We start from the raw sequence: 26244 nt of genomic DNA on the forward strand, positions 1-26244 counted from the left end.
ATTAGGGTGTTTATCCCAGTGATGCAAAGTTCAAATAAAGGGATTGCTCCATATGAGGGATATGCAAGGCAACATGTTACATTTTAATGCACAGAATTGTAATGTGTAAATTCGGAGTACAACAGAATTTTAGTTATAAAGGAGACACGTGTTCGTTTCTGGTGCTGGATTCTGCCATCACATCTCTCACTTTCAAAGTCAGCTTTAGTCTGTGAGCGTACCGTGATTGCTCATTGCTTCTCATGACAGTATGAAATATTATAAACCAGTGGAGTCAACTTCAACCGAATAACATTAAATCCAACAAATCCCAAAATGCAACACTGCTCTCTTTCTCTCACTCTCTCTTCCATTTCCTTCAGATCCATTCCCACCTTAAATTGCTCGTCTTTAATAAAGAATCCCTCAGCAGAAACATTAAAATGCCCGTGGTGTACCTGACTGTACGGTGGAATACAGAAAGAAATGTAATGTAAAAATGAACAGTGGAGCATGAAAGATACAGCATATTACAAGAACGGCTGGAAGCGGGATGTGAGGTGGAATGAAATGAAATTCATTGATACAATTATTGATCCATAAGCAGGGCTGCGTGGGGAGATATGAGGAACACCTACCTAATAAACTGGGGTTAGGAAATCTCCATGATTCGTTGTACGTGGAATACTGGGGATGGGAATAAGGACTTCCGGAAAAATCTCCCCCTGAAAGAGAACAAAGAGGAAGAAAACGAGCACATTAAAACAGAAAACAAGACAGAGAAGATGAACCTGTGTGCTTCTTTGTCTCTGAGATATGAAAGTCTGAATGTTTTAGGGAAGTATCTTATCTTGAGTTGAGTTTTTAAAGACCATCCGTATGTTTCGCAAATACTAACCAGCCCCTGTGATTACTTGACTGATTACAGAGTTGTGCATCTTTTTGGAAAACCCTTACAAGAATATTCAGACTAATTAATCCAGGAAAGAGTCCCCAGATGGAACCTAACTTTTAATAAGATGCAACAACTTTTTCACCAAAGAGCATGTTTTTCTGTGAAATGTTATTTGTTGCATCTCATTAGAAGCGAGAGGTACATTCTCATTTCTTCAAAATTTAACTTAAATGCTCTGAAGCACAAACTTGAGCATTAGTTTGCATTTAAAAGCAGTCTGAAACTGGCAGGGCTAAACTGGGATGATTTTCTGGCCAGGAGTCTGACTCCATCCCAGGCCACCCCGGGTCACTTGCCTTCCTCTTTCTAACCCCACCTTTTCTTTTCTTCCTTTCCAAAGCATTTTGCCATACTTCTCAGCCTGCGACCCCCCCAAAAAGTGTTGCTGGAAATCCAGTGTACCTCTGCTGTGCAAATAAAGAAACAGGGACAATCCAAAAACTGACAAAATGAACAAAGAGAATGAACAAAGGGGCTTAGGATACTTAATCAAGCTGATTGGTAGAAAATTAGACTTTATATGAGCACACATTGCTGTTTATGGGAGAGTTTGTCTGTGAACAACATAATTCTAAAAGTAACAGATCCTGATAACATTTCCAGGAAATGTTCAAAATGGGAAAAGGAAGAAGTGATTACATTTTGGAGGTGATCTGGATCACCGTCTGGATCCAGGATTTTTTAAAGTGAATTCAGTGAATTCTGTTTGCTGCCGTCACGTCGTTGGTATGTTTGTCCTGCGTGCAAAACTAACCGCTCCTCAAAATCATTCATCCCCTCTGCGATCAGATTACTGAAAGCTCCTTAACGCTCTTTTTATCTTTTGGCACATATCTTTTATCTATTCTATTCTTTTATTTGAAAGATCATTCTAGTGTGTTTCCATTTTGTATTCTATCTGGCTGACTTTTCATCAGTCTGTCCAAAATCATTGTGTCCTTTAGGTAACTTAGGTCTCTTATTTCTGCTTTAACTCCTTGTGTAGGCAATTTGTTGCTTGTGCATCAACTTATCTTTATTGGTGTGCCTTTGGGTTAGGTCTGATTTTTGGGTGTGGAATCCAAAACTGATCTTGATTTTTCTCTATCACGTCAAGTTTTTGAACTATAGGATCCCTGTTTCTGAAAAAATATGCTAAATAATTTACTTAATGAATATGTGCTTGTTTTATAAAATCTTCAAATATTGACATACAGTAAAATATGAAAGAAAAAGCCATGACTGCAATGTTTATTTAACACTAATTTGTTCTTACAAAGGATATGGAGGAGCTACAGGAACAGACATGATCAGGAACAAAGAAAATATAGACCAATATAAATAAGACACTAAGATGGAATAGTTACAAGCTTTGAAAACTAAAAAAAAAGCACAAAACAAAACAAACTTACAACAGAATGCCCATGGTTTAAAGTTTAAGAGAACAGCCAGCACAAATCCTCTTATTTCCTGCTATGCTAGCTTTCTGTTAGCAGATATTGACTGCACTGACCTATTGGGAGCTGCACACACCTCTCACGGCACTGTCTCAGCTGTGACTGCACAAACAAGTTGCTGCATTGCTGCAAATGAGTCCAATTTTAATCAACTGGCAAGTCTTACTACAGCTGATCAGTGGAATTTTGCTAATCTGGAGGGTAAGCTGTGAAGAAAAAAACTTGACGTAGCAGAAAAAGAATGACTGCAATTTTGCCAATTTTAGTTTCAATCAGCATAAAAATCTAACTCAACAGATTTTTTTTTTCTAATTGTTCCTCAGTGCTCTCCAAGAAACTAGCACCAAACTATGGTAAGCTCTTTCTCCAATCATAGGTAAGTCTGTAAACACAAAAGAAACACTCACAGGCCCGATATTGTACCACTCTTTGAGTAGTTACTGATCTGCTTCTTATGTTGTTGGTCGTGACCATGGACAACAACTTTATTTAAGCTGTTATTAGGGATGTTAGAGACCACTTTTTTTCAGACCGATACAAGTTTGGGTACTCCCTCTTGAGTACTCACCAATACTAAGTACTGATACTACTAGTACTTTTGATACATGAAATTTCAATGAAGAGTGACAGATCATTCAAATCAAAGACAGCACAGCTAATCTGCCATTAAGTCCAAAATAAAACACAAACAACTCTCTTTGAGTTTTGAATTTCTTTGATATATAAAAATATATATATTAAAAGTGCACAATAAAACTAACAACTGTCAGAGTAAAAGTATTTTTGAAAGTAAACTGAAGTGCAAAATAACACTGTTTAACTGTTTACTCTCCCTGGTTCATTCATATTGTCTTAACAGGACCTGGTGCACATTTGCCGTGGTGTGAAACCACAGCAATTAGCAATTAGCAGCAACTAGCAGCAGCTAGTGGCGAGGAGGACTTGCTCGACGCAAGATTTTCTTGCCTAGGGTATCTGCTGCTGGTATTTGCATTATTCACGAGTACTGATACCTTGAAAAAAAGCTGGTATCAACCCAATACCGATACCTGGTATCGGTACTCGCCCATCCCTAGTTGTTATAGAATCAAGAAGGAGGATGCACATGTTACAAATCAATGTTTGTACATAGTACAATATTTCATTTAAAAATCCAGGAACCAATATACAGTAAAGTAAGTTGAATGAAGGCTTTGGGACCTGGTGTGCACATGTCCTCACTGAGCCCTATCTGAGCCAAAAACAGAGTCTGTACACACCCCTAGACACTCTACAAAACCTTGAAGCTTTGGTTTTTAAAAGGCAATGACAAAGACAGTAATGTTTTTATTTTGTTTTTGAGTATTTCTTCAGGTTTATTTGCTCACAGCAAACTTTCAACCTTCATTTTCTTCCCAGCAAACCAGTTGAGAGCAACTCAACTAGAGATCCAACAAGACTGTAGTGGTCCTCCCATACAGCCCATGATAGCAAAGCTTTTCTCCCTCATTTACTACTTACTATCTGGGGTCTTCTCTTCCTCTTGTCTCACCCTCCCACTCCTCCTTTAACCCCGTTTCCTCTTTATTTTTCTCCCTCGGCTTCAGACTACAGCCCGCCCATCACCCTTCACATCAAAACAACATTCTTCCATATTTCTTCTCCTTTCTTGTTTTTTTCCCCACTCTTTTGCTCTTTCTCTCTCTTCTCCTGAACCTTCTCCTCCTCCCGGGGGATTCCTCTCCCATAGCTGACAGTCACAGACCCTGATGCCCCCCTCTCCTCCCTCCCTCCTCCCTCCTCCATCCCTTCTCTCTCCCCTCTCGTTCTGTCGGTTCTGCCTCACTGCTCCTCTACACCCCCTCTGAGTGTCAGCCCCCCTGCTGCAGAGAGAGAAGAAGAAGAACAGCAGAAGAGAGTTGCTTGCTTAATGAAGGTATGATATTAGACAGAGCGGACAAAAAGGAGGATAATTTGCCTGAGAAGTGCTGAGATAAAACACGGTGGAGCCGGAGGAGCAAAGTTAGGAGATCATCTTCTGCAGTCAGAGGATTCAAAGAACAATTTAGATGTTTGTGTGTCTGTTTGTGCGCGTTTGGATGTACAACCCAAGTTTTCTCCCTGTGCAGGAGTGTGTGTTTATCTGCGTCTGTCAGGTGGGGTCGGGATGCGGTCTCCATGGCATCCCTGGGTGCGAACATCCTCCCCTTGTCATCACTGCGGTGACGGCAACGTGTCAGGTTGTTTAGGAGACGAGGGGGAGGGAGGGCGCAGGGGTCTCCCTTGTGTAGCTCAGTGTCAAGGTCGCGCACACACACACTGTCAAAAACAAACACACAAAGGCATGCAAACAATAACATGCCAACACACACACACACATATACACAAATATGCTGTCAAACCTGAGGACAGGATAGGGTAAGCACAGGGGGACAGGGCGACAGGGTTACCCATCCTAAGACGTGCTGTTCCTACATGTCCACTGAGGGTTTGTGTGTGTGTCTTTACGCGCGTGTGTGCGTGTGTATCACAGACTGAATGATCGAGAGAAAACTTGTAAACAACAGTGACTTTGTTTTATTGCTGCTGTTGCTTTTGTGATTCTGCTTTTATTCCCTGGGAGTAAACTTCACGCTCACTCAGACCAAAAAAAGAAAGAGGGAGACAGAGAGACAGAAAAAGAGAGGAAGAAGAGGAAGAGGAGGATGGTGGTGGTCAAGGATTGAAACACAAAAGCAGCGTCGGAGGCGGAGTGGAAGGGAATGAATGAATTAGTCGTGGGTCACTGGTGATTCTCATTAAAAACAAATTACTAATGTTGAGGAGGGACAGCTGTGCTACTGTGGCTGCTTTCTAATGATACACACACACACACACATCCATATATGTTAAGACACACACAACCTCGCACACAAACCACCCCCTGGGAGCGCTGTCAGCCATACAGACAAGACTGAGGAAGTGGCAGAGTTAAGTACTCCCCCTGAAGACACACAGACACACAGGAAACGCAGCAGCTCATTGGGAATTCAAACACACGTGTAGATACAGTTACAGATCAGCAGAGAGCAGAGGTGGCCGTGGAGCTGTAAAGTCAGGTGGGACTGTTGGTTCTCTGAAAACCTGGCACATGGAAATGGGAGTCAGGTGTGCGGGTATGTGTACTCACCAGGTACCATGCCAGTGAGGGAGGGGGTGGAGTAGCTGCCCTGTCCAGTGGGGGGAACATGTGGAGGGTAGCCTGGCAGAGTGGTGCTGGCTAGATCTCGACCTGTAAACACAAACACATGCTTATTTTGACACCAATACTCTCAAACTACATGTCTAAAACAACATTTTTTACTCCTGTATCTGCCCAGAACCAATCAGTTCAACCATTTGTCCGGAACTAAAAACATCTGATATTCTATCACTGGATTAAAGGAAACAGAAGATGTTGGTGTTACTTTTGTGGTTCGATACATCAGCTAGTCCATCCACAACTTAGAGGCAATGTGAGGAGAACTGTTTCCTGTTGATTGCAGTGACACCTTTGGTCTCAATCTAAAGTGTCTTTCCAGGTTAAGGCCCTGTTTACAAGACGTTTCATCCGAAAATGCTAAAACAAGGTGAAAAAATCTGTGTTAACACAGAAACGCTGGGGGACTGAAAACACTGTAGTAAGTGTGCCAGGCCTGCAGTTGGCGCTATGACTGTCTTGCCCAGAAGTGGCTTTTGGTAGGTCTTCACCGAAGTACAGTGGGGCCGATCATCTGGTGTATTGGCGAATATTAAGTGCAAAAGTGGAGCAACAGATGCACACTTTGTTGAAAGACAGTCAGTAGATACAGCAGAATGAGCAACACAAACAACATGGTAGTCTGCAACAGTCGTAACAACAGTACTGTTTTACTGTAGTTGGCACTTGTGCGAAGCGGAGCGTGACGTCAGCATTCCCACTGTAAACACCGGCTTACTGTTTACACGGCAACGGTGTCGGCAGCGTTTCAGAAAAATTCCACTCTGGAGGCCATTTTAAAAAGTTTGTGTTTTAGGTTGGCTAAACACGACGTGAGGCCTGAGTGCAACAATACTTTTGTGTTTAACCCTAAAACCATTTTTGTATAAACTGCCCCTAAAACTCTGTTTCCCATGAGCACTTGCACCCACTGTTGTTCTAACATAACTTACCAATGCGTGCATTTGTTTTGGAAAGCGGATCTTCTTTTTGACACTTTTTTTTTTCAAGACAAGACATTCTGTTTTTGAAACATGACCAGAATGAAACTTTGTAAACTCAGTTTGTAGTTCAGTGTCCAGAAGGTGAGCAGACGATGTGTTTAGTGTTCTTCACAGCCCGGTGCATTGTGACATGTCTGTTGCGTGTAACGTTAGTGAATCCTGGTTATGTCCTACCAGTGCTCATCCACCAACTCCAACCTCACCAAGCAGAGCTAACATAACCCACTCTTCATTTTATTGATAGATTCTCAGATTTGAACAGACCACTGCAGAATAACTGCTGCATGTTGGTTGGAATGGACATAATCACAAACAGTTTAGCTTGTGTTTTAAACTGTGCTCTATAACTCTCCTGTTTAACTTTCTTCTGCTCTGACATCCTTTTTCTTTTTGATAGTTCAGCCCAAGTGTCCACCACTACTACAAAATTAATCGAAGTAATCATTTTCTGACAGATCTGGCTTCTCACTGCTTAACTCCGTCAGGGGGCCTAGAGTTGTTATATAGGTTTTGGTTTTGTGACTACTTCAAGATTACAGATAAAATCCTTCAAGTGCTTTTTTTCTGTCTAAATAAATATTTTATTTTTAAAGAAAATGACATTTCTTTGATGTGCTGGTTTATCATTTGACATCTGACCTTGGACAAAAAGTGTTACAAAGCAAATGAAGTTTGGTGTTAGGATGATGGTGTCGTCGTCAAGTGAATTCGACCTGCTTTTATACGGAGAGCAGAATGACCTCAGAAAATTATCTAACACAGCGACACTTGTTATAGTTTAATTAAGTTTTCTGACTTTAAATACACAAAATGCTGAAAATGACTAAAGCAGTATGGCACTGTTCAAAGCTGCAAAGACCTCTGCACCTTTACCAAAAAAGAAAAAGAAAAACATGCAGTAGCACATGTCGGATGTCCCTCCTTTGTTTCCTTCCTCCTTGTTTTCCATCAGCTGACATCTATTAATTTACCAACTCCCCCCTCCTCTCTTTACCACCGCCTCCTCCTCCTCCCTCCTCTCTCTGTCTGTCAGTGCTTGGATTGGATATATAACTGCATTAGACTACATGACAGTGTGTCGGCCCAAATCATTTCTCTATGTTTGCACGCAGAAGACATTGAGAGTGCGTGGAGAAGGAGCCCTCCATTCATCATCATCACTTACACACTCACACACACATAACCACACACACCAGTACGTCGACACCCTTCTCTACCCCTCCTGCACACACACATTTATCATCATCATAAACGGCTCAGATGCTAACACCATCAATCCCATTCACTTCCCCTCCACTTAACCACCACTAACCAACAGAGAGGAGGAGCAGGAGGAGGAGGAGGAGAACATAAAGACATGGAGAAAGGAAAGAAGAAGGAGGAGAGAATTTTGAAGACATAATACGATATTTAAGTATTTCTTTTTTTTAAACATCTTTGAATGTTGAGCTCATGACAGATCATACTAACTTTTGCTTCTTTATTTACTGCTGTGTTTGTTTATCTCAACCAAGAATTACGAATCTCAGTGCTTCACTTATTTTCCATCACAGGAGTTTAGTGCTTTCACAAAAACTTGGTTTAATTCGCAGTACCCATAGTATTGAAAATACAGACAGCACAAATTTCTTTAGCTTATTTGATGCTAATGTGGATGTTGTGGTGCAGAAATTAAATTGTACTGTTGTTAAAGGACCCTGAGAAGCAAAAAACAACTAAAAAGAGACAAGACCCGACGAGACCAACGTAACTGAATTGAAAAAATAAATTCATCCATTATTTGTAACTCTTGTTTTTCTCATCTATGTCTCGCTTTTAGTCTTCACTCAAGACCTTCTCCATCTTTATCTCATATCTCACCTCTGTCAGATCCATCTCTGAGATTTCTTGTAGCTGTTGAACTCGTTTGTTTTTTTAATTCTGGGATTTAAACCTAAGACTTCTGTTGGGGCAGCAGTGCTAGCTAGTGTGCTATAGGCCTCAAAAGCTGTCACTGGAAATATTGTGAATAGATGCAAAAGGAGATTACTGATGAAAGTCTTTCTTGAATAGAGCCAAAAACAACTCAACTAGATGATTAATTAAACCTTCAAAACTCAATTTACTTGTTTTATAATTTCATATTTAAAAGAAAAGAAGGTGGATGAGTCCATTGTCTTTTGTACAGGATATGTTTTGTTGTCCATCCTAAATGACATCAGATCACTCAGATCTATAACATAATAGGACTGGTACGATATGCTATTCTTGGGATTCGATTCTGTTACTATTTTTGGGGTGCTGATTTGATTTAAATTGCGATTCTTCAATATTTCCGATTTTTGTGACTTTCAGTTTGCTTTTTTTACACCAGACCATGGGAAAAAGTTAAATGATGGTGATAATGTCTAAACACTATATCAGGAACCATATTTTCCCCATAAAATGCACATCACGAGTCAAAGAGAAACATTTCACCCTCTGCTGGAGAAAAGTGGTAACTTTTTTCTAAACCAGTTTATACACAAACACTGAAATGAAGAATTTAAATTTGTAAAACAAAAACAAATTTGGACAAAGAATCTTGATTCTGATATTGTCAAACAAAAAATCTTGATAGATTAATTTTCAATTTTTTCTCCCACCCTTATAACATAAGTAAACTGAAAACATCTTTTGTTGCTGACCCCACTTTAAAAAACAGAAATATCCCTTTAATGGACATGGTTATGCTACCCAAGTGTAATATTCATCATATTCAGAATCTTGTTATAGCCTGTTAGTATGCTAACAGTTGCTAATTGGAGCTAAAAACAGCCTGAAGTGCAGCCGAGGCTCATGGGAAAGTTGTTGGTATTTCTATGGCTGAAGCAATGCTTCTCAGTGACTGGTTCAGCAGCCTGCTATCAATTATTTATTTGGATTCTCGTATTATCATGGATATTATTCTCTGTTACATCATTAAAAAATGTCATTGAATGCCAAATAACAGATTTGATTTTTAAGAGACAGCTGAAATATCATTATCATTAGTTTCCCAGGGAGCTAAAAAGCCATGTGAATAGGAATTATATTCATGAGTGTTAAACAAACGTAGGGGTTGGACATTTGACATTCAAACATTAATTAGGTGTCACAAATAGCGGTTGATCAGGGATGCCACGCATGGAGCCGTTTCAACAGCTGACTGTTTATTGAGTCCTCGGTCCAAACTAAGAACAAAAAGAGTCTAACACTGACAAAACTTTGAATGGAGCTGCTGCATTGCTGCTTTTCAACTCCTCTACAACGAACACTGTCCTTAGACCATACAAAAAATGTGCTTTTCTTTGGAGTTGCATTTGTTTTAAAGGATTAACTAACTGTATTCAGTGGCTGATACTCAGCTTGAAAAGCATCAGTATCTGGTTGTTAGTTCCTCAACAGACAGATGTGCAGTCACTGAAAACCATGTGATTGAGAGATCATCCCAAAAAAATGATTGATGGTCAACATCAAATCATCAACAAGGGTGTGAGACACGTAGACCAAGCCAGGAATAACTGAGGTAACAAAAACTATTAGGATAAATCCCATGAAGACCAACAACTCTATGTCAGTGGGTCAAGAATATTGCAATTGAGACCTTAGGAGCACATCAACTGACTGACAATCTGACAGCCAGAGAGATGGTAAAAATATCTGTTGTTATGCTTTGCCCATCCAAAACTTACTGTTTGTTTAACCTTTAAAAATAAACAGGAGGAAAAACAAGGGATATGGCTCGGACTGCAACAACTAATGGATAAAAATCGATTAATAAAAGCATCAACAACATTTTTCCATAATCAATGCACTGTGCTGCGGCATTACTGTATCAGTTTGTCTTCAGATGATTTGTCTTCTTCCCTTTAGTTGAATTATTTAGCAGTTGGTAACTAGCTAAAGGTCAAAACTGCCACCTACTTTACTGGAGTGTGGATTACCTGGGCTGTGGGGCTGTATCAAGCGGCAACCCCCGGTCTGAGAATTTGAGATAATACGGAAGTGCTAAAATCTGCTGTTTCTTGAGTGTTCGCTTGAGGCTGGCTCCGGAAGTAGCGGAAGTCACATACACACCAAGCCAAAAAAAAGCTGTTTTCAAAGCAGAAATTAACCTATTTACAGCCTGGTTCAAAAAACGTCTCCTGTCTAAGTCGCTAATTTTACTACCGGCACCCACTGTACGGGGGTTGATTTTTTTTCTAACGCGGCTGTTTGGAGGATATTAAGATCGCAAGCCCCCCAATAAGAGGCACAGCTGACGGTCACATGACGGCCGGCGCCCTATGGCTTTAGGCGAAGCCCTTGCCACTACCAATATGGCCGCTATAGCCGATGTGCTTCATTTTCCGTTTCAGAAACAGACGGGTGACGTCGGCGAGACTACATTCATGTTTTACACAGTCTATGGGCTGTACGCGTCACATACAAACAGATCAGCATGGCGGAGGAGAAGCCGAGCCGGCAAGTGAGGGGAAACAAGTAAACATGCAAATAATGGCAAAGCCGGAGAAAGCCATGTGTCCAAAAAATTCCAGAGTTTGGGAGTATTTCAAGCTGAGTAAAAGCATGCAGCGTGTTGATTGCAACATTTGCAAAAATGACCTTGCATGGCACGGGAGTACGACTGCAACGATCCAGCACTTATAACAAAAACATGCTGGGCTCATTGGTGACGAACCGGGGAGCTCAACAACGAGGCGAGGAGCTACAGAATCCCACATATACTCCTTTCATATTTTGTGAAATGTATGGTATTTCTTTTTAGGACTCCTTTTGTCTTTTTATGAAATTGTCACCCCGTTTGAAAACCACAAGGAGTTCATTAAACTAACGTTAGCATTAGCATTTGCTGCTACAGATAGTGGTGGGGCAGAGGAGGTAAACTGTTTGAGATGCAAAGATGAAACTGCAGATGAAAAGATTGAGGACACATTTTTATTTATTTGCCTTTTTGGCCCACTAAGTTCTTAATCTGATGAAATAACAATATACATTTTCTATTATTTTGCTCATACTGATGATTCTCTAAGTGAAAGTACATTCATGTCATGTAGCATCTGGTCAGTTTAAACTATTTTCATATGAATAGTTTCTTTGTGTGTATCTTTAAGCAAACAACTATAATCAACTAAAATAACAATGCATGTTTGGTTTTGCAAATTTTACTTTTATGTATTCTCATTCTTTTTTTCCCAGATTCATTGATTAATCGTAAATATAATCGTCAGAGTAATCGCTTGTTGCAGCCCTAGATGTGGCAATGATATCAGAGAAGCAGTGGACCTCAGAAAGGAAGGGAAAAATTAAAGAAGAAATACATGGTTACAAATCAACTGAGATTCCAACATCTCCTCCTCATATTTCTGACCTCTGCGTTTAATATCTGCCTCCCTGCCTCTGTTTCTCTCTCATAGCTCTCTTCTCTCCTCCGCGCAGCCCCCTCTGTCCCTCTCCGCCTCCCCTCTCCCGTCTCAGTGTAGTAAAGTTTTTCTCGGTGTTTGACGCGACAGCGAGGCATTAGTGCAGACGGGCTACTCATCCGCTCAGGGTCAGTGCACAGGGCACGGAGGGAGGGAGGGAGGAGAGCAGAGATGGACTCTCTACAGCCCAACTTAGAGGGGGCAGACAGGGCCAGATCCTCAGAGGTGTGCGAGTGTGTTTCTGTGTCTGTGCATGCAGTGTATTTGTGTTTATGCATGCCAGTTGTGTTGACGTATCTGCTCTCCACAGCTCTGCCGTAGAGGTCAACAGCAAGTACAAGTCTCCTCCACGCTCGCTGGCAGCAGCAGATGAACACGCTTCCTCTGGCTCTCTTCCTCTTTTACTCTAACTCCTCGGTATAAAACAGCTATCAGAGCAACAAATGTCAAACATGGAGGGATTCCACCATGCGCTGCGTGTCCCTTTGGACTCCACTAGGTGTGGAGATCAGGGGAAAATGAAAATGCCCTGCAGATTTGGAAAAGCCTCAGAAAGGAAAATTGAATGTTTAAATGTTGAGTATCTACTCTTTAGGAAAGTAATAACATTGCGTCAAACACACAGACATCTGATCCCCTAGAGGGAGCTCTATTCTGAGGGAAGAGACAGGCAAGGAAATGCATGCATAATATTCTGAAGGTGTGTGTGAATATGAATGTGTGTGTTTGCATGCATAAGCAGAAATGGAAATTGTCTCTCCCTCTCTTTTCCTCTCTGTCCGTGTCTTTCTCTCCTGACTTGAGCAGGTAATATTCCTCAGTCGACTAAAAAAAGAGCCCTTCCCAGATATCCCAAAATCCCAGCCCTATGATTCCTCTCATTACAGATGGGAGCGTGGTAGCCTTGTCCAAGTGCTCCCTGGTCTGCTCTTAATTAACCGCTGCCTCTCTGGAAAGCCCTCGAATGGAGACGGAGGAGATGAGACTCCTACTTTTTCTCTCCTCATCCACCTTTCTCCTCCTCCTCCTCCTCTGCTCTGGGCTGCTCCCTCTCCTGAGATCTGAAGCACTGAGCTCTTTAAACAGGATCACTTAGGATCTGTGTAGCCTCCTTCACTGCTGAGGTAGACTTAAAAGGCATTTAGCTGTGTCACTGTGTGGTGAATACTGATCACGGTATTTTTCTAAAGTCATACTAAGGTCAGGCCCGTGCTGTAGACGTGATTTCCAGAGGATTTATCAGGTATTATTGCTCAGCATGAGATGATATTTGGAAGCAAAATTCACAGCAGTATTTAGAGAGTGAAATCATCCAGAGAAAGAAAAAAGGAAGGGAAGACACTGCTTGATAAAAAGAGAAATTACTCAAATGTCTCAGATGTCTAAATCTTAAGTCAGAGCAAGTAAGTAACAAGATACAGAAGAAAAAAAGGCCAAACTCTGGCGTAAAGATGTGTGATTATGGGACACTATTGTAATTTTGAATTTCTTCTTTTTAATTTGAAGCTTTTATGTCATCACCCATTTTTATCAACTCACAAAACAATCTTTTTTTTCCCATAATTTTAACTTTTTTAAAAATCTTTTATCCCACATTTATGAGTGTGCATCACATAATTTGAACTTTCTAGTTTAAATTTTGACTCATGGCTCTGTATCTAATTTATTCAACCTTTTTTGGTGTTGTTGTTTTAAAGCTATACTTTCTGGCCTTTCATGCCTTTATTTAAAGAAGACAGCCCAGTGGATAGTGGAGCAAACAGGGTCACTGGCTCCTGGGCCAGCCTCATAGGTTGCACAACCTAAACAGCAAGACTTCAAACTTAAAACTTCAACTTTTTTGTCCCCTGAGAAAAAAAAATTATTTGCAGGCAGGCAAAGTTTTTCTCCACAATAAACTGGCGGCTGTATGTTGATATCTAGTGAAATCTTGATTTGTGAAACAAAATTAATGCACAGTAAATTTAAACTCCTAAAAGAGACAAAATCACCAAAATCACCTCAGCACTGTAAGAAAACAATATCAACACATTGTAAATTTATTTTTCTGTTTTTTTGTTTTTTTTCGAATAATGCCCCTGGTTAGGCATGGGTACCTTTTACATTCGAAATAATATAGATCCAATGCTCGGTACCTGGGAATCGGTATTGGTACCAAACGGTACCAATTTGCAGTACTTTTGTGTGTGTTAATACATTAATTAGTTTTGAAAAAAAAACTCAAAGTTTTTAAGATTCAACATATTTATTTCTTAGTGAATAAACTTGTACTGCTGTGTGTATATCCAGCATGGAAGCGTGCCACTTTTACCACACACTCACAATCACAAGGATGCGTTTGGGTACCTAAACATGGCACCGTTTGATTTTATGTGAATCGATACCTTTAAAAGTACCTAATTCAGTACCCATCCTTACTCCTGATAGAGACTGAAATCATCCAGGATGATTTGTGTTTTATGGCCAAAAGACCATCAGAGGGAGTATTCTCTGTGTATGTGAAGTTGTTCTTTTAATGTAATGAACTTCTGCCACAGAGTTAAGATTGTTAATGAGCGATACGTTTATCTCTTTAAATACTGCAGGATGAGTTTTTTTGAACATGCAAAAGTCAAAATCTTAAATGAACACAAATCAAAACTTCCCCCCAGGAGCTTTAGAGCGCAAGTTCACATTTTAGGCTCAAACAAGGTATCAGCCTGTGTTTTTTGGAGCTGGAGTTCAGACGAGATGTCTTTCTTACCTGGAACAAGTGAATAGGACTGTGGACCGGACACACTGGCTCCTAACTCCGCCCCCGAACCAGGATTGGCCAAACTGTTCTTCATCTCGTCCAGTCCCCCAGCTAGTGAGGCCATGGCTGAGTAGTCTGACGTCTGATCCGGGTCGGGAAGTGAGGAGAGGGTACATGAGAGGGGGGAAGAAAAGGAGAAGAAATCATTTTCTGTTAGAAACGACATGAATAAAGTGGACGGGTGGATGCTGATTACAGCTGTGATCAATTCAACATGCTGCCTCATCGCAAAGAGCAGCAAGGCTTTAGTGAGAGCACACACACACACACACACACACACACACACACACACACACACACACGTACAGGAACCTACAGTGGAGAGTTTATTGATCTGTTTACAAAGACAGGGATTTACTGTACAACCGAGTCTAAAGTCTATAACCACAGGATCAACTCTCTCGCTTTTTCTCTGTGTTTCTCTCATCCTCACACACACACACACACACACACACACACACACACACACACACACAGTCAAAAAAAACACATTATACACTTACTCCACACACACACAAACACACCTAGTGGCATCATATAGACCACAGCTAACACGAAGCCTCTTGTTCTCCCCAGATACACACAACAATAAGAACTGTGATCATCTCAACTCACATTCACACAATCTCCCAGTGCTCTGAACACACACACACACACACACACACACTTGCACACACACTTGCACTCAGAAATAAAAAACATATAGAAAGGTGGAAATTGCAGTGACAAAGCAATATCTAGTTGTTATCGTTCTCAGGGCTGAATCTCGGGCAGATCTTCTGGAAACTTGAAAGAGTCGAGGTTGAAAGGCCTTGACCACAGCACAAATAAAAATGCTACACAAAGATAAAGCAGTCTTAAATTAAAGGTTAATCATATGTTAATGTCTGTTTATGCATCTTGCTATATTTATTTTAATTGACTTATTGCTACACATGGTTTTCTAAATTTTGTAAGTCGCGAGAAAACACCCATGGTGTTAGAGATCTGAAAAATGAAAACCACATCAGAAAACACTCCCTGGAAATAGATAACTAATTTATTAGTTAATAGACAAAAAAACAATTTATTTTGTTCCAAATAAATACAATGGCCTTTGGATCCAAGTTTTAAATACAAGGTGAGGTGCACGCTCCCCTAAAAAACAGACAGATGGATGGATGGATAATGGAAACAGTCCCCTCACCTCCGACTGACCCCAGCACAGAGCCATGACCCATCCATCCTCATCTCTACAGCAGACGTGTGTGTGTGTGAGGGTGCTGATGTGTGTGTGTAGAGATGGCAGTGAAGATGATGACCACCTTGATATAGATTAACCACTGTTTTCAGGATCGCTTCCCTCATGATGAATGAATGACCTGTCCACTGCTGACTATCTGTGTCTTTGTGGATTTTATAGTTTTTTTTTTATGCTCATGAAGTAAAGCAGAGCAGTATTTTTTACCTCCATGATATATATATCTATATCTATATCTACATCTATATCTATATCTATCTATCTATCTATCTATCTATCTATCTATCTATATATATATATATATATATATATATACACACATACATACATATATATATATATATATATATACATATATATATTTACAATTATTTGAGACTTAATAATATCACAGGAATCAAATTACTCATTTATTTAGTTTTATATATCATGGAGACATCACTGCGCGAAAACTGAGCTGAAAAATCTCACTTTTCTGCACGAATTGAATCCTCCTCTATTTTCCTGTTAGTGCTAGTCCATGCAATTGTGTGTGTGTGTGTGTGTGTGTGTGTGTGTGTGTGTGTGTGTGTGTGTGTGTGAGTGTACACACTAATGACAGCAATCAGAATTTCCTTTCAATGATGAGGTGAGAGTTTCGCAATGACCCTTTTAATGCTGCTGCGTCTGTGTGTGTTGGTGCGGAAGTGTAAGTGTAAGCGTGTGTTTGTGCTCACTGACCTCTTAAACACCCCTGTGCTCGTCAACACACAACACAACCACTGGACTGTGACCTGCCAAATAAGAGCTTACCCTGTACAGTTTACACATACACACTCACAAACACACACACACTCACACACACTTCTACCTCTCTTTACACTTCAGACACGTTTTGAAGCTGTCTTTTGTCTCCTCACACATCACACCTGTAGTTTTTTTCCACCCAATCAAACACGCCCTCCCTGCAGCCCCTCCTCCCTCCCTTGGCTTATTCTAATGGTGTCTAATGTGTCCATGTTTCCATGTAGATGGGGGCCAGGCAGCAGCGACGGCAGAGAAGACGGGGTCTGCCGTGGTAATTGGCCATGATGAAGTTTGGCCAGTGGGGTGACAGGCCCGCTAAGGAAGATGGATCATTCTCATTCGGCCCCGTAAATGTTGTCAATTCCAGCACTCATAAGGCGCCATCAGCCTTCATCAAAGAGGGGGGACGCAGCTGCCTTGGAAGGGTTGAGGTTTGGGGGTGGTGGTAGAGGAGGTGGTGGTGGTGGTGATGGGGGAGTTGTACACAGGGTTAGGGTGGAGGATTGAAAGAAAAGATGGAGTGGGACGCTGACCTGGGGCAGGAAGTCACAGGCAGAGAGTGCTGAAGCGACAAAAGAGACGAGATGACAGGAAGACATGGATTTGAGTAGGAGATCAGGAGAGAAGCGGGTGAATAACTGAATGCAGGAGGAGAAATAATGAGGAGCAACCAAGCGACAATCTTTGGGTAGGAAACTAAATCCAAAAGAGGTGCAAAAAGTCTACTCGAGGAACCTTACATCACCTCTGTGAGCTCCATCTTTGGGCTGCGTAATGGCTTTCAGAAACTGACGAGTGAAGTGACTGAGGCTGTTCTCCAAACCACATACTACACCAGCAGTACCTACTATTTGGCCAAAATTTAGTATGTAGTAGGTAGTATGCGAAAACTTGCAAAATTTGCAGTATGCCAAAAATCTGTAGATATCCTACTGATCCAGGAAAATTTCTTTGTATGCAATGGACCAGTCTACCTGGAATACTGTTTCCCACAATGCACTGCGCTAACGCTGTTCTTCAATGCGAGTGGCAGATTTCAGTGAATTACCGCCATCTACTGGAGTGAGTCAGCATTTCAACTACAACACAACAACACTAACATAAGACGGTCTGTGATTTAAAAGTAAAGTGATGAGAAAGAAACAACGGTAAATCTTGTCACTTCTAGTATTTAAAGAGTTGTTTACTTCTACAAATTTGTTAAAGCCCATATAAACAACTAATTACCTTTTTTAACCATATTTGGGTTATATGGAAGTGTTTTTTCCATCAGCTGTAAAAATAAAAAGTCAATCCCTTCCAGATTTTTTAAAATAAACGATATAACTTTTGGCGTAAGATTAAAAATCAAATACAATGTTTCTGTTGTGATATGGTAAACAAAATAACTAAAATTTTATGATCTACCCATAGTTTATTTTGTACATTTTTAACAAATCATCATCTGTAGCTCCGCCTTCCGAAACTAAAAACCAGAGTAGTATACTTCAGGTCATTTTGATTTAAACTTGAAACATTTGTGGCTCTGATGACTCTTTAACCTCTTAAACGTCCACATATGTGGACATTACATTTCTGCTTCTCAGACCCACGATACTTCATTTTTAAAACTTTGACCTATTAGTCACATTTAGGGAAACTGCCAACATCATCTTTTGGTGAAATCACGGCATTACACCAATTTTAGTAAAAAAAACCCCACAACATATCTTAGTTCAATAACACTAATAACCAACAACCAATAGAGAAATCATGACACAAATAATCCAACTTCCTGTACAAATACCAAGTTTAGTTATTATACTTATTAGGCCATACTGATCCCAAATAGCAATGTGAATTAAAAATTGCACACCAGACAAAAGCTCACGTCTCAAGAGGTTCATATTTGTCAGGGCTCTACAGTGTGAAACATACACAGAGAGTGACGAGATCGTCAAAACCCAAACATGCAGAGCACGCTGGTGGGACACATGGCGTGGTAATCCATGTTTTGTTACACAGTTTGGAACACAAAATATCTTATTGGTTGATTTCCACCCACCCCCTCACTCTCCCACTTACACATGGCAGGTTGGACCACTGACTCACATTTGTGAAGGTAATAGTTTGGTCCAAATTTCACATCAATAACAGATGAGCCTTAATCGGCCCTCTGACATACACACACACATTCACACACCCACACGCGGACCTGCTCCGATGGCTTGCACCATTTGCATAATAGTATTTCCCCTTTTCTCCATTCCCCAAATAGCTCTGGGTTTCTCCATCCGTCTCTCTCCCTCTCTCCACATTGTCTTGTGTACTCCTGATGGAAAAAGGCTTCACTATAAACAAATACAATTCCCTCAGAGGCCCACAAACCGAGACAGGGATTGCAGGGAAGGAATTCATCTGCGCTCAAACTGAGCGTGGCAGCAGTGGGGAGGATATTTATTTCCTGACAGGCCAGATAGACCTCAACTCTGCGGAGAGGCTGCAGAAGTTTATGAATTTTGAATGGAAACTTGGGCTCAGATTTCTAATTTATGAATTAAAAAGGCTGTTGATGGTTACTGCAGAGAAGTGCCATGACACATTATAACAGCGACCAATGTTTTCTTTTTACCATTACATGTATCAACCACAAACTGTCAGACTAGTTAAACCTTTTTGGACTACGTCATGACACTGATTGAAAAGGTTATAACTAAAACTAAACACAAATTGAGACAAAAAAAGAAGAAGATAAAAAAACAAAGATATTTAAGGGGCAGCTCAAAAAACTGTGAGGTGATGGGCAAAACTGGGTACAAAGATATCAGCTGAAAGGGTCAGAAAGTAATGCAAAAAAAAGATACACCTCTGAAGCTTAAATACAGCCAACTTGGGCAAAACTGGCTGTTTTCTAAGTTTGAAATGTAATAGTGGATCAATGCTAGTAAATTCTAACAAATGAGCTGAAAACTTCATGACTGATGTAGATATTCTGTCTGCTTCCGCTCCATGGCACTCCACAGTAACCCAAACAGGACAGAAACATAATAAAAAGGAAGATTGTTGCACTGAGTAACATCATACAATGTTTTTGTTTAAGACTAGCAAATGCTAAGAGCTGAAACTACTTGCATTATAGGGTTTTTTGACACAGTGACTAAAAGTGAGAATGTGATTAGGGCATTTTATAAACATCAAAGATGGCTGCAACTAGGGTTGAAAAAGGGTGAACACTTCAGGTACATTTCAGGAAAGTTTCCTAAAAATTTCCAAGGGAATTTTAACTCAGGAACATTACAAATTTTCAAGGTTTTTTTTTTTTTTTACCATCAACTTAAATGAGTTTTTCTATAATTAAAAAACAAGGGAAATTTGGGATTTTTTTTGTGATCAACCTGAAAGAGGTTTGCAAAACTGGTCTTAGTTGAAACAACATAATTTAATGTAAATTAAACTGTGTACCATGAATCACATGTGCAAACAACTCCAAGCACATTTGATCATTGTTAGTCACTACTTCACTAGCCTATAGCATTTCCACTGAGACCACATTTCAGGATTTGGAGTCTTGAAGTCCTGTCAAGGTAAGCCTTGATGATTGTACTGTGGGCAACATACTTGATGATTTGGTTAACTGAGTAAAGGGCAAATTAAAGTTAAATTCATAAATACTCATCAAAGTGTGTATAATTTGTAGAGGCTGGCTATGACAAATGTCAGACAGTTAAATTCTTGAAAATTCCCAGAAGATTCATTTATAATGTGTTTTTTTTTTTTTTTTTTTTTTTGCATTAGTCATGTTTGCATGCATGTCTGCTTATAACAAACCAAAATGTTATATAAATATAAACAAACCCCCAAATTTCTGCTAATTTCCAAAACCTTCCTTTGGAAAGTTTCCAATGTTGAATATTCCTGAAATGTTGAAACCCTAGCTGCAAATGATTTGCAGGGGTCTGAATTATCTAACCTGTCAGTAAAAAATGAATTTAAAGGGTTGGGGTTGTTTGAAATGTTGACTATTGGAAACTTGATCATGGCTTAAAAAATGTGTTTGTATTCTGTTGAACTAAAGCCTCATAGGAGTGTGAAGCAGCTAACCAGCTGAGCAGCCTTCATCAAATAAGATCTCTTGTTACTCCGAGCAGTAAAAGCATTTTCTTTCACACCTGGTAAAAATATCAAGATGAATTTAACTCTTTGTGAATCAGTCTGGAGATGTAAGATGAACTCAGGCTGAGCTTGGATAGTTGGGATGTATTCAGAGATTCACAGCTATAGTTACACATTAGCTACTGCCTTACTGTGTCTCCGACATTGCAGTTATGGGATTTACCCATTTGTATTAGTTTGCAAAGAGAATATTATGAAACAGAGATGATTAAATGTAAAAATGCATCCATGAGGAAAAGTATGCACCATGAAAAAGTCAGCGCCCTTTGACTGCACCCATCAAGAGATTTGATCTTTTTAGTTATCTAATTTTCTTTAGGACGTCTAGGATAATAAAGATTTTCATTTTTTGTCTCTTCAGCTCAGTGTAGTCAGACTGTTTGGTGCTGGATTGGGCATTTGGACCCAGAGCAGCACGGATGGGTGAGGGCTCCATCAGCCCTGCTGATTTATCACCTGGGTAATAGGAAGTGATTGAAGGGAAATTCAAATGAACTCTCTCTGACAGGCACACATGCAGACACACATTTGAGCACGCACACACAAATTAATAGTGGGACTTAATAGACTACAGGGAGAGAGGGAACAAGAGCCGTAGAGGGAGATGAGATAAAAGGATGGCTTGTTAGTGTGGAGAGATAAAGAAAAGGTCTGAGACAAACAGGATAGAAGAGTAACAACTAGTGACAGATAAAATAAGATTTGCTTGTGAGGAACGTGAGCAATTTTACTTTTTTTATCTGTTCCAGTGAGAACGAACAAAGAAATAATGAATGAGGCTCGTCTTTCACTGCCAGAAAGCTGAAAGATAATGAGAAGCTGGAAATAACTACTGAAATTACAGTATATTAGTATAGCATTGTAATATACGATTGGCACATGAAATTGAGCCACTTGCACCTTTGCTCATGAGCCACCCTTTTTCTCTTTCTTTCAAAAATACACACATTTTAATTCTAACTCACACACACACACACACACACACACACACACACACACACACACAAACACACACACACACACACACACACACACACACAAACACACACACACACACACACACACACACACACACACACACACACACACACACACACACACACACACACACACACACACAAACACACACACACACACACACAAACACACACAGCTGCGGAGGCACCACAGCCAACAGCAGGTCCAAGGCTTCATTTAGGAATGTCAGCCACAACACGGTGTGACCCTCCTTGACCATAGCCCCACCAGCCTGACCTTACACACAAACACAAACACAGACACACAAAGACACCTCAGCCCACATACCAAAGAGGCTGAGCTGTAGCTGTCAGTGTGTCAACGTTAAGGGTATGACTGTCAATCATTCCCTCTGGGAAATGCACGCTGGGGAAAGAGGGGGGTGGTCGACCAGACAGGACGAGCGCAGTGAGCGGAGGTAGAGGGACAGATAGTGATGTAGATTTTTGTGTGTGTGTGCCTCTTTCTAATCACAATGCAGCTCCAGTTTGACCCCAGGGCGACCCACAGTCTAAAGCCTCCTATCCCCAGACCCCAGCGGCTTGACCGGGCTCAGTGAGGACACTGACCTATGAATCATGGGTATTATAGTCTTGAGTCGTAGTCTATAGAGGTACTAGAGCCAATCCCTGTCGACCTCTCGCCCTGTGCCACTCCAAGTCGCCATGTCGGTCACACGGAAGAGAAAGAGCTAAAAAGCTAAACTGTGCCCTAAAGGTCTAAGGCTGTAGCCTTCATGTAACTCCATATACTTCCACTCCTCCTGTGTGTGTTTATCCTCCTGCCCTTGACACTTACTGAATAAAGAAAGCCCAAGTTAGCGTTATCTTAAAGGTTACGGAAACTAAAGTGTCATTTTGAGATACTGGAAAAGCATTTCCTTAATTTTGACCGGAGAGCTGCAAATGAGAGGTTAGTGAAGAAGAGAATACAAATGCTAGCTTGTTGTTGTTTTGTTATTCAGTGTACTACTTACACCTGTCCATTCCACTCAGAATTACATTAACTTCCTGCAGCAAAAGGGCGGGAGGTCAATTTAGATGCAGCATCAAGACACAGACAGACTTGTTTTTCCATCTTCTTTTCATTCACATGCAAACACCACACACTTATGCAGCACATTCCCAAGATGCATCAGCATACGCACGGCTTCATCGCTGTCCCTGAGCAGCAGGAAGTGAGGTCATAATGAGAGCCGGGTCAATATGCTCATTAACCCCTGCAGTGTATCTAGATTATAGAAACATCAATAGGCCAGGCCTGACTGGATCTCTGCTGCAGACATCACAACATCCATCAGAGCTCAGAAACTCGCAGCAGACTGTCGCACTGACAGGGAAACACGGCTGCATGCTAACGCTTTCAGGGCACACAGTATGACAGAGCAGAAAAATGAAATCAGCGAGGATGTGATGATCGAACAAAACACAATTTGGAGTTCGATATCAATTTGACAATTTGGCAAACTTTTTAAGATTGACATGGCATGGCAAGGCATAGCAGGCAGGACAGGCTTTTAGCTAAAAGCAGAGACAAGCATTTCTTTGGACAACAGCAGTAAGAGAGACAGAATAAGAAACTACCCTTTGTCAGGATCTATAATGGATGTTTATTATCCTCATTAAGTTTCTTTTTCACCACAAACTGAGAATTAAATAAACAATGAAAAACATATAAGGTCAAACAGAAAGTCCTTACTGTTTCCAGAGCTGCAGTGTTACAGATCTACATTCACCCTCCTGGATACCCTTCTGATCCTGGATAATATCCAAACGTCTTTAGATGAAGCTCAGTTTGATTCCCTTGTTTGTTTCATTTCATGTTGAGCTTTCAGGTGATAATTTAGGAATGTATTTAGCATCTGTGAAAACTGATTCAGTGAAAGAAAGGTGACTCATACTGTACTTGTTTGTAGATGATGGATCTTTTATGGTGCATGACCACCACTTGCAAATTTTGTGCTCAAACCTCACTTATCATATTGGAAAAAATTGGAATAAAGTTTGAGACAGGCATGTTGACAGCCAACCAAAATCTCCTACATGCCAGAAATAAACGACATGACGAGGGCCGCCAAACAAAACAAAGTCCAAGTGATTCTAAGGCCCTGTACACACATAGCTGGGTATTTTTAAAAAAATGAATATCGCCTCTTCATTTGTTTTTGAAAATATTTTTGTCCACACGCAGCGGGAAATCTGCTGAGAAGTGTAACTCAAAGCATGCCAAACCCATATTTGGCAATGTTTTTAAGACATAAAACCCTTATCAGCCAATCAGAATGAGCCCCGTCATCCACCTGTGATGTTTGGGAACCAAAAGACTCTGTTTCCCGTGATTTACACAAAACCAAGAAACCAGAGTTTTCCAAAATCTTCACACTGGCTTGAGTTTTCAGAAAACATTGTTTTTTGTAATGTAAAACAGCGGTTTCCTGTGGATGACTCTCAGATTCAGATTCCTTTATTTGCCATTTGTATAAATTAACACATAGGAATTTGTGTTGGTGACAACATGTGTATTTGCAAACAAGTACTTTTGTCACAAATAAACAGTCCAAAAACACAGGCGTAAACATATAAAAATACATGTGGTTTTCCAGATACCCAGCTATGTGTGGACATGGCCTGAATCAAGTACCTGATTCCAAAGGACAAAATCAGCTTTAATTCCCAGCCTATTGAGGACTGGTAGATGCTTTTAGAAATTACAAAAAAAACCTGCATCACTACAGAGTAAAAGCATACACAGCAGTGTTTAGGAACACAGAAACATTTCCCCTGAATTAAAGGACTACGTGACCTTGCTGGAGACTCTCCAATAGCAGCTCATTTCCCAAAAGCTCTCCTGGCGTTTTACTCTGCCTTTAAAATACACAACAGCTTGTTACAATCTCACTGACCCTTGACCTGTCCCCACACTCAGCCTAAGCCCAGAGCCTGCACGGTGCCACGCCCTTACCTTGCCAGAGTCAGGGCTCACATAGAGGTCAGAGCTGGATTGGATTGGACAGGGAGGCTGTCTGTCAAACAGGCGGTCCAATACCTCGATCTGCTGCGGCGAGAACAGCTCCCCTCTCATCTGCTTCCTGAGGAAGTCCCGCCCACTGTGGCCGTGCCCGTTGGCCAGCGGTGACTCCTGCAAACCTGCATAAAGACAAGAGAAAGGTGTGAGTGTGATGAACCAGGAAAAGATGATGAAGAAGAAAAGAAGTTAATGAAACAAATCACCGAGGCAGATGTGGAGAGAGGAGTTTGAGAGAAGTGTGGACTCAGGTGAACCCAGCTGAGCTGATTTAGGACTAAGGGTCTTCATAGATTGTGGAGACTCAGAGAAAACGCTATAGAAATGCAATCCATTACCAAACAGACGCTGTCTCTCCTTGATCTCTCGAAAGTACACTCCTGCCTCTCATATTTTCGCGCTCCTCCATCCCTCTTGTCATTACACCCATACACACACAGACACACAAATATATATATGGCTGTGGTATCAGTATTAGACTGTGAGCCCTCGTATCCTGCAGTTATTGCGAGGCTGAGGGACTGAACGAGACAATTATAAGAACTCTGAAGAGTCGCAGCCCACAAATGATTAGAAAGAGAGAACGAGAGAGAAAGATAAAGAGAAAAAGGGGATGAGGGTGAAAATCCCCGGCTATAGAGCCAATTCATCGCCCCGTACCGCTCCTGAGAGCCTATTTTAGTGCTGGGGGTCACTGTGTGTTTGGTGTGTGTGTGCGAGTGTGTGTGCGAGTGTGGGTCTGGGAGTAGGGGGAGTGATATGACGGACAGGTAAGGATGGGGAAGGGGCTTCAGATTTATATTTTATTTGGACTGAGAATATAGATCCATTTGCAGCAGACGGGGACCCCAAAGAGGAAAACAAAGACAGAGAAAGACAGAAAGAACATCAGAGCCAAGGTTTATGAACTTAGCATCCTCAACTTTATACAGTAGATAAATCCCAATTTTTACAGGTTGAATTGGATCATCTTTCCAAGTCTTAAAGAAGTACCCTGAGCACGTCAAAATATTTATTCTACTCTGTTCATCCCTTTCATTCACAAATTTCACCTATAAGCGACAAATTCTTCTACAAAACCCAAACTGCAATTTAACACCTGACAGTTGGGCTTTTTTTCTAAACAGATACAGTCGCCATCCCATAAATAGCTGTAAGACATTCAACAGGGCGAGTCAGGCTGCCTGTGGGATCCAAAATCTAAATATGTTTATGTCTACAGTCAGCCTCTTCAGTTT

The 26244-nt window shown here is 40.8% G+C and overlaps 1 protein-coding gene across 2 annotated transcripts in view; it reads right to left on the reverse strand.

Annotated features, from left to right (window-relative positions):
* Positions 1–26244, reverse strand: part of pax5 (paired box 5) — a 60260-nt gene that overhangs the window by 9656 nt on the left and 24360 nt on the right. Inside the window, exons 6-9 of one of the 2 annotated variants that reach the window (XM_074695848.1) lie at positions 25028–25128; positions 14737–14869; positions 5519–5620; positions 618–704 (exon numbers count right to left, since the gene is read on the reverse strand). In XM_074695848.1, coding sequence (XP_074551949.1) covers positions 618–704; positions 5519–5620; positions 14737–14869; positions 25028–25128 — 423 coding nt within the window. Of the gene's footprint in view, positions 1–617; positions 705–5518; positions 5621–14736; positions 14870–24943; positions 25129–26244 lie in introns of both variants that reach the window. The other variant, XM_074695841.1, reaches the window with a different exon arrangement.

This window comes from Halichoeres trimaculatus, unplaced genomic scaffold (assembly GCF_033239565.1).
Source record: "Halichoeres trimaculatus isolate MK-OKI-2021-1 unplaced genomic scaffold, fHalTri1.1 fHalTri1_scaffold_2, whole genome shotgun sequence".
NCBI lineage: Eukaryota > Metazoa > Chordata > Actinopteri > Labriformes > Labridae > Halichoeres > Halichoeres trimaculatus.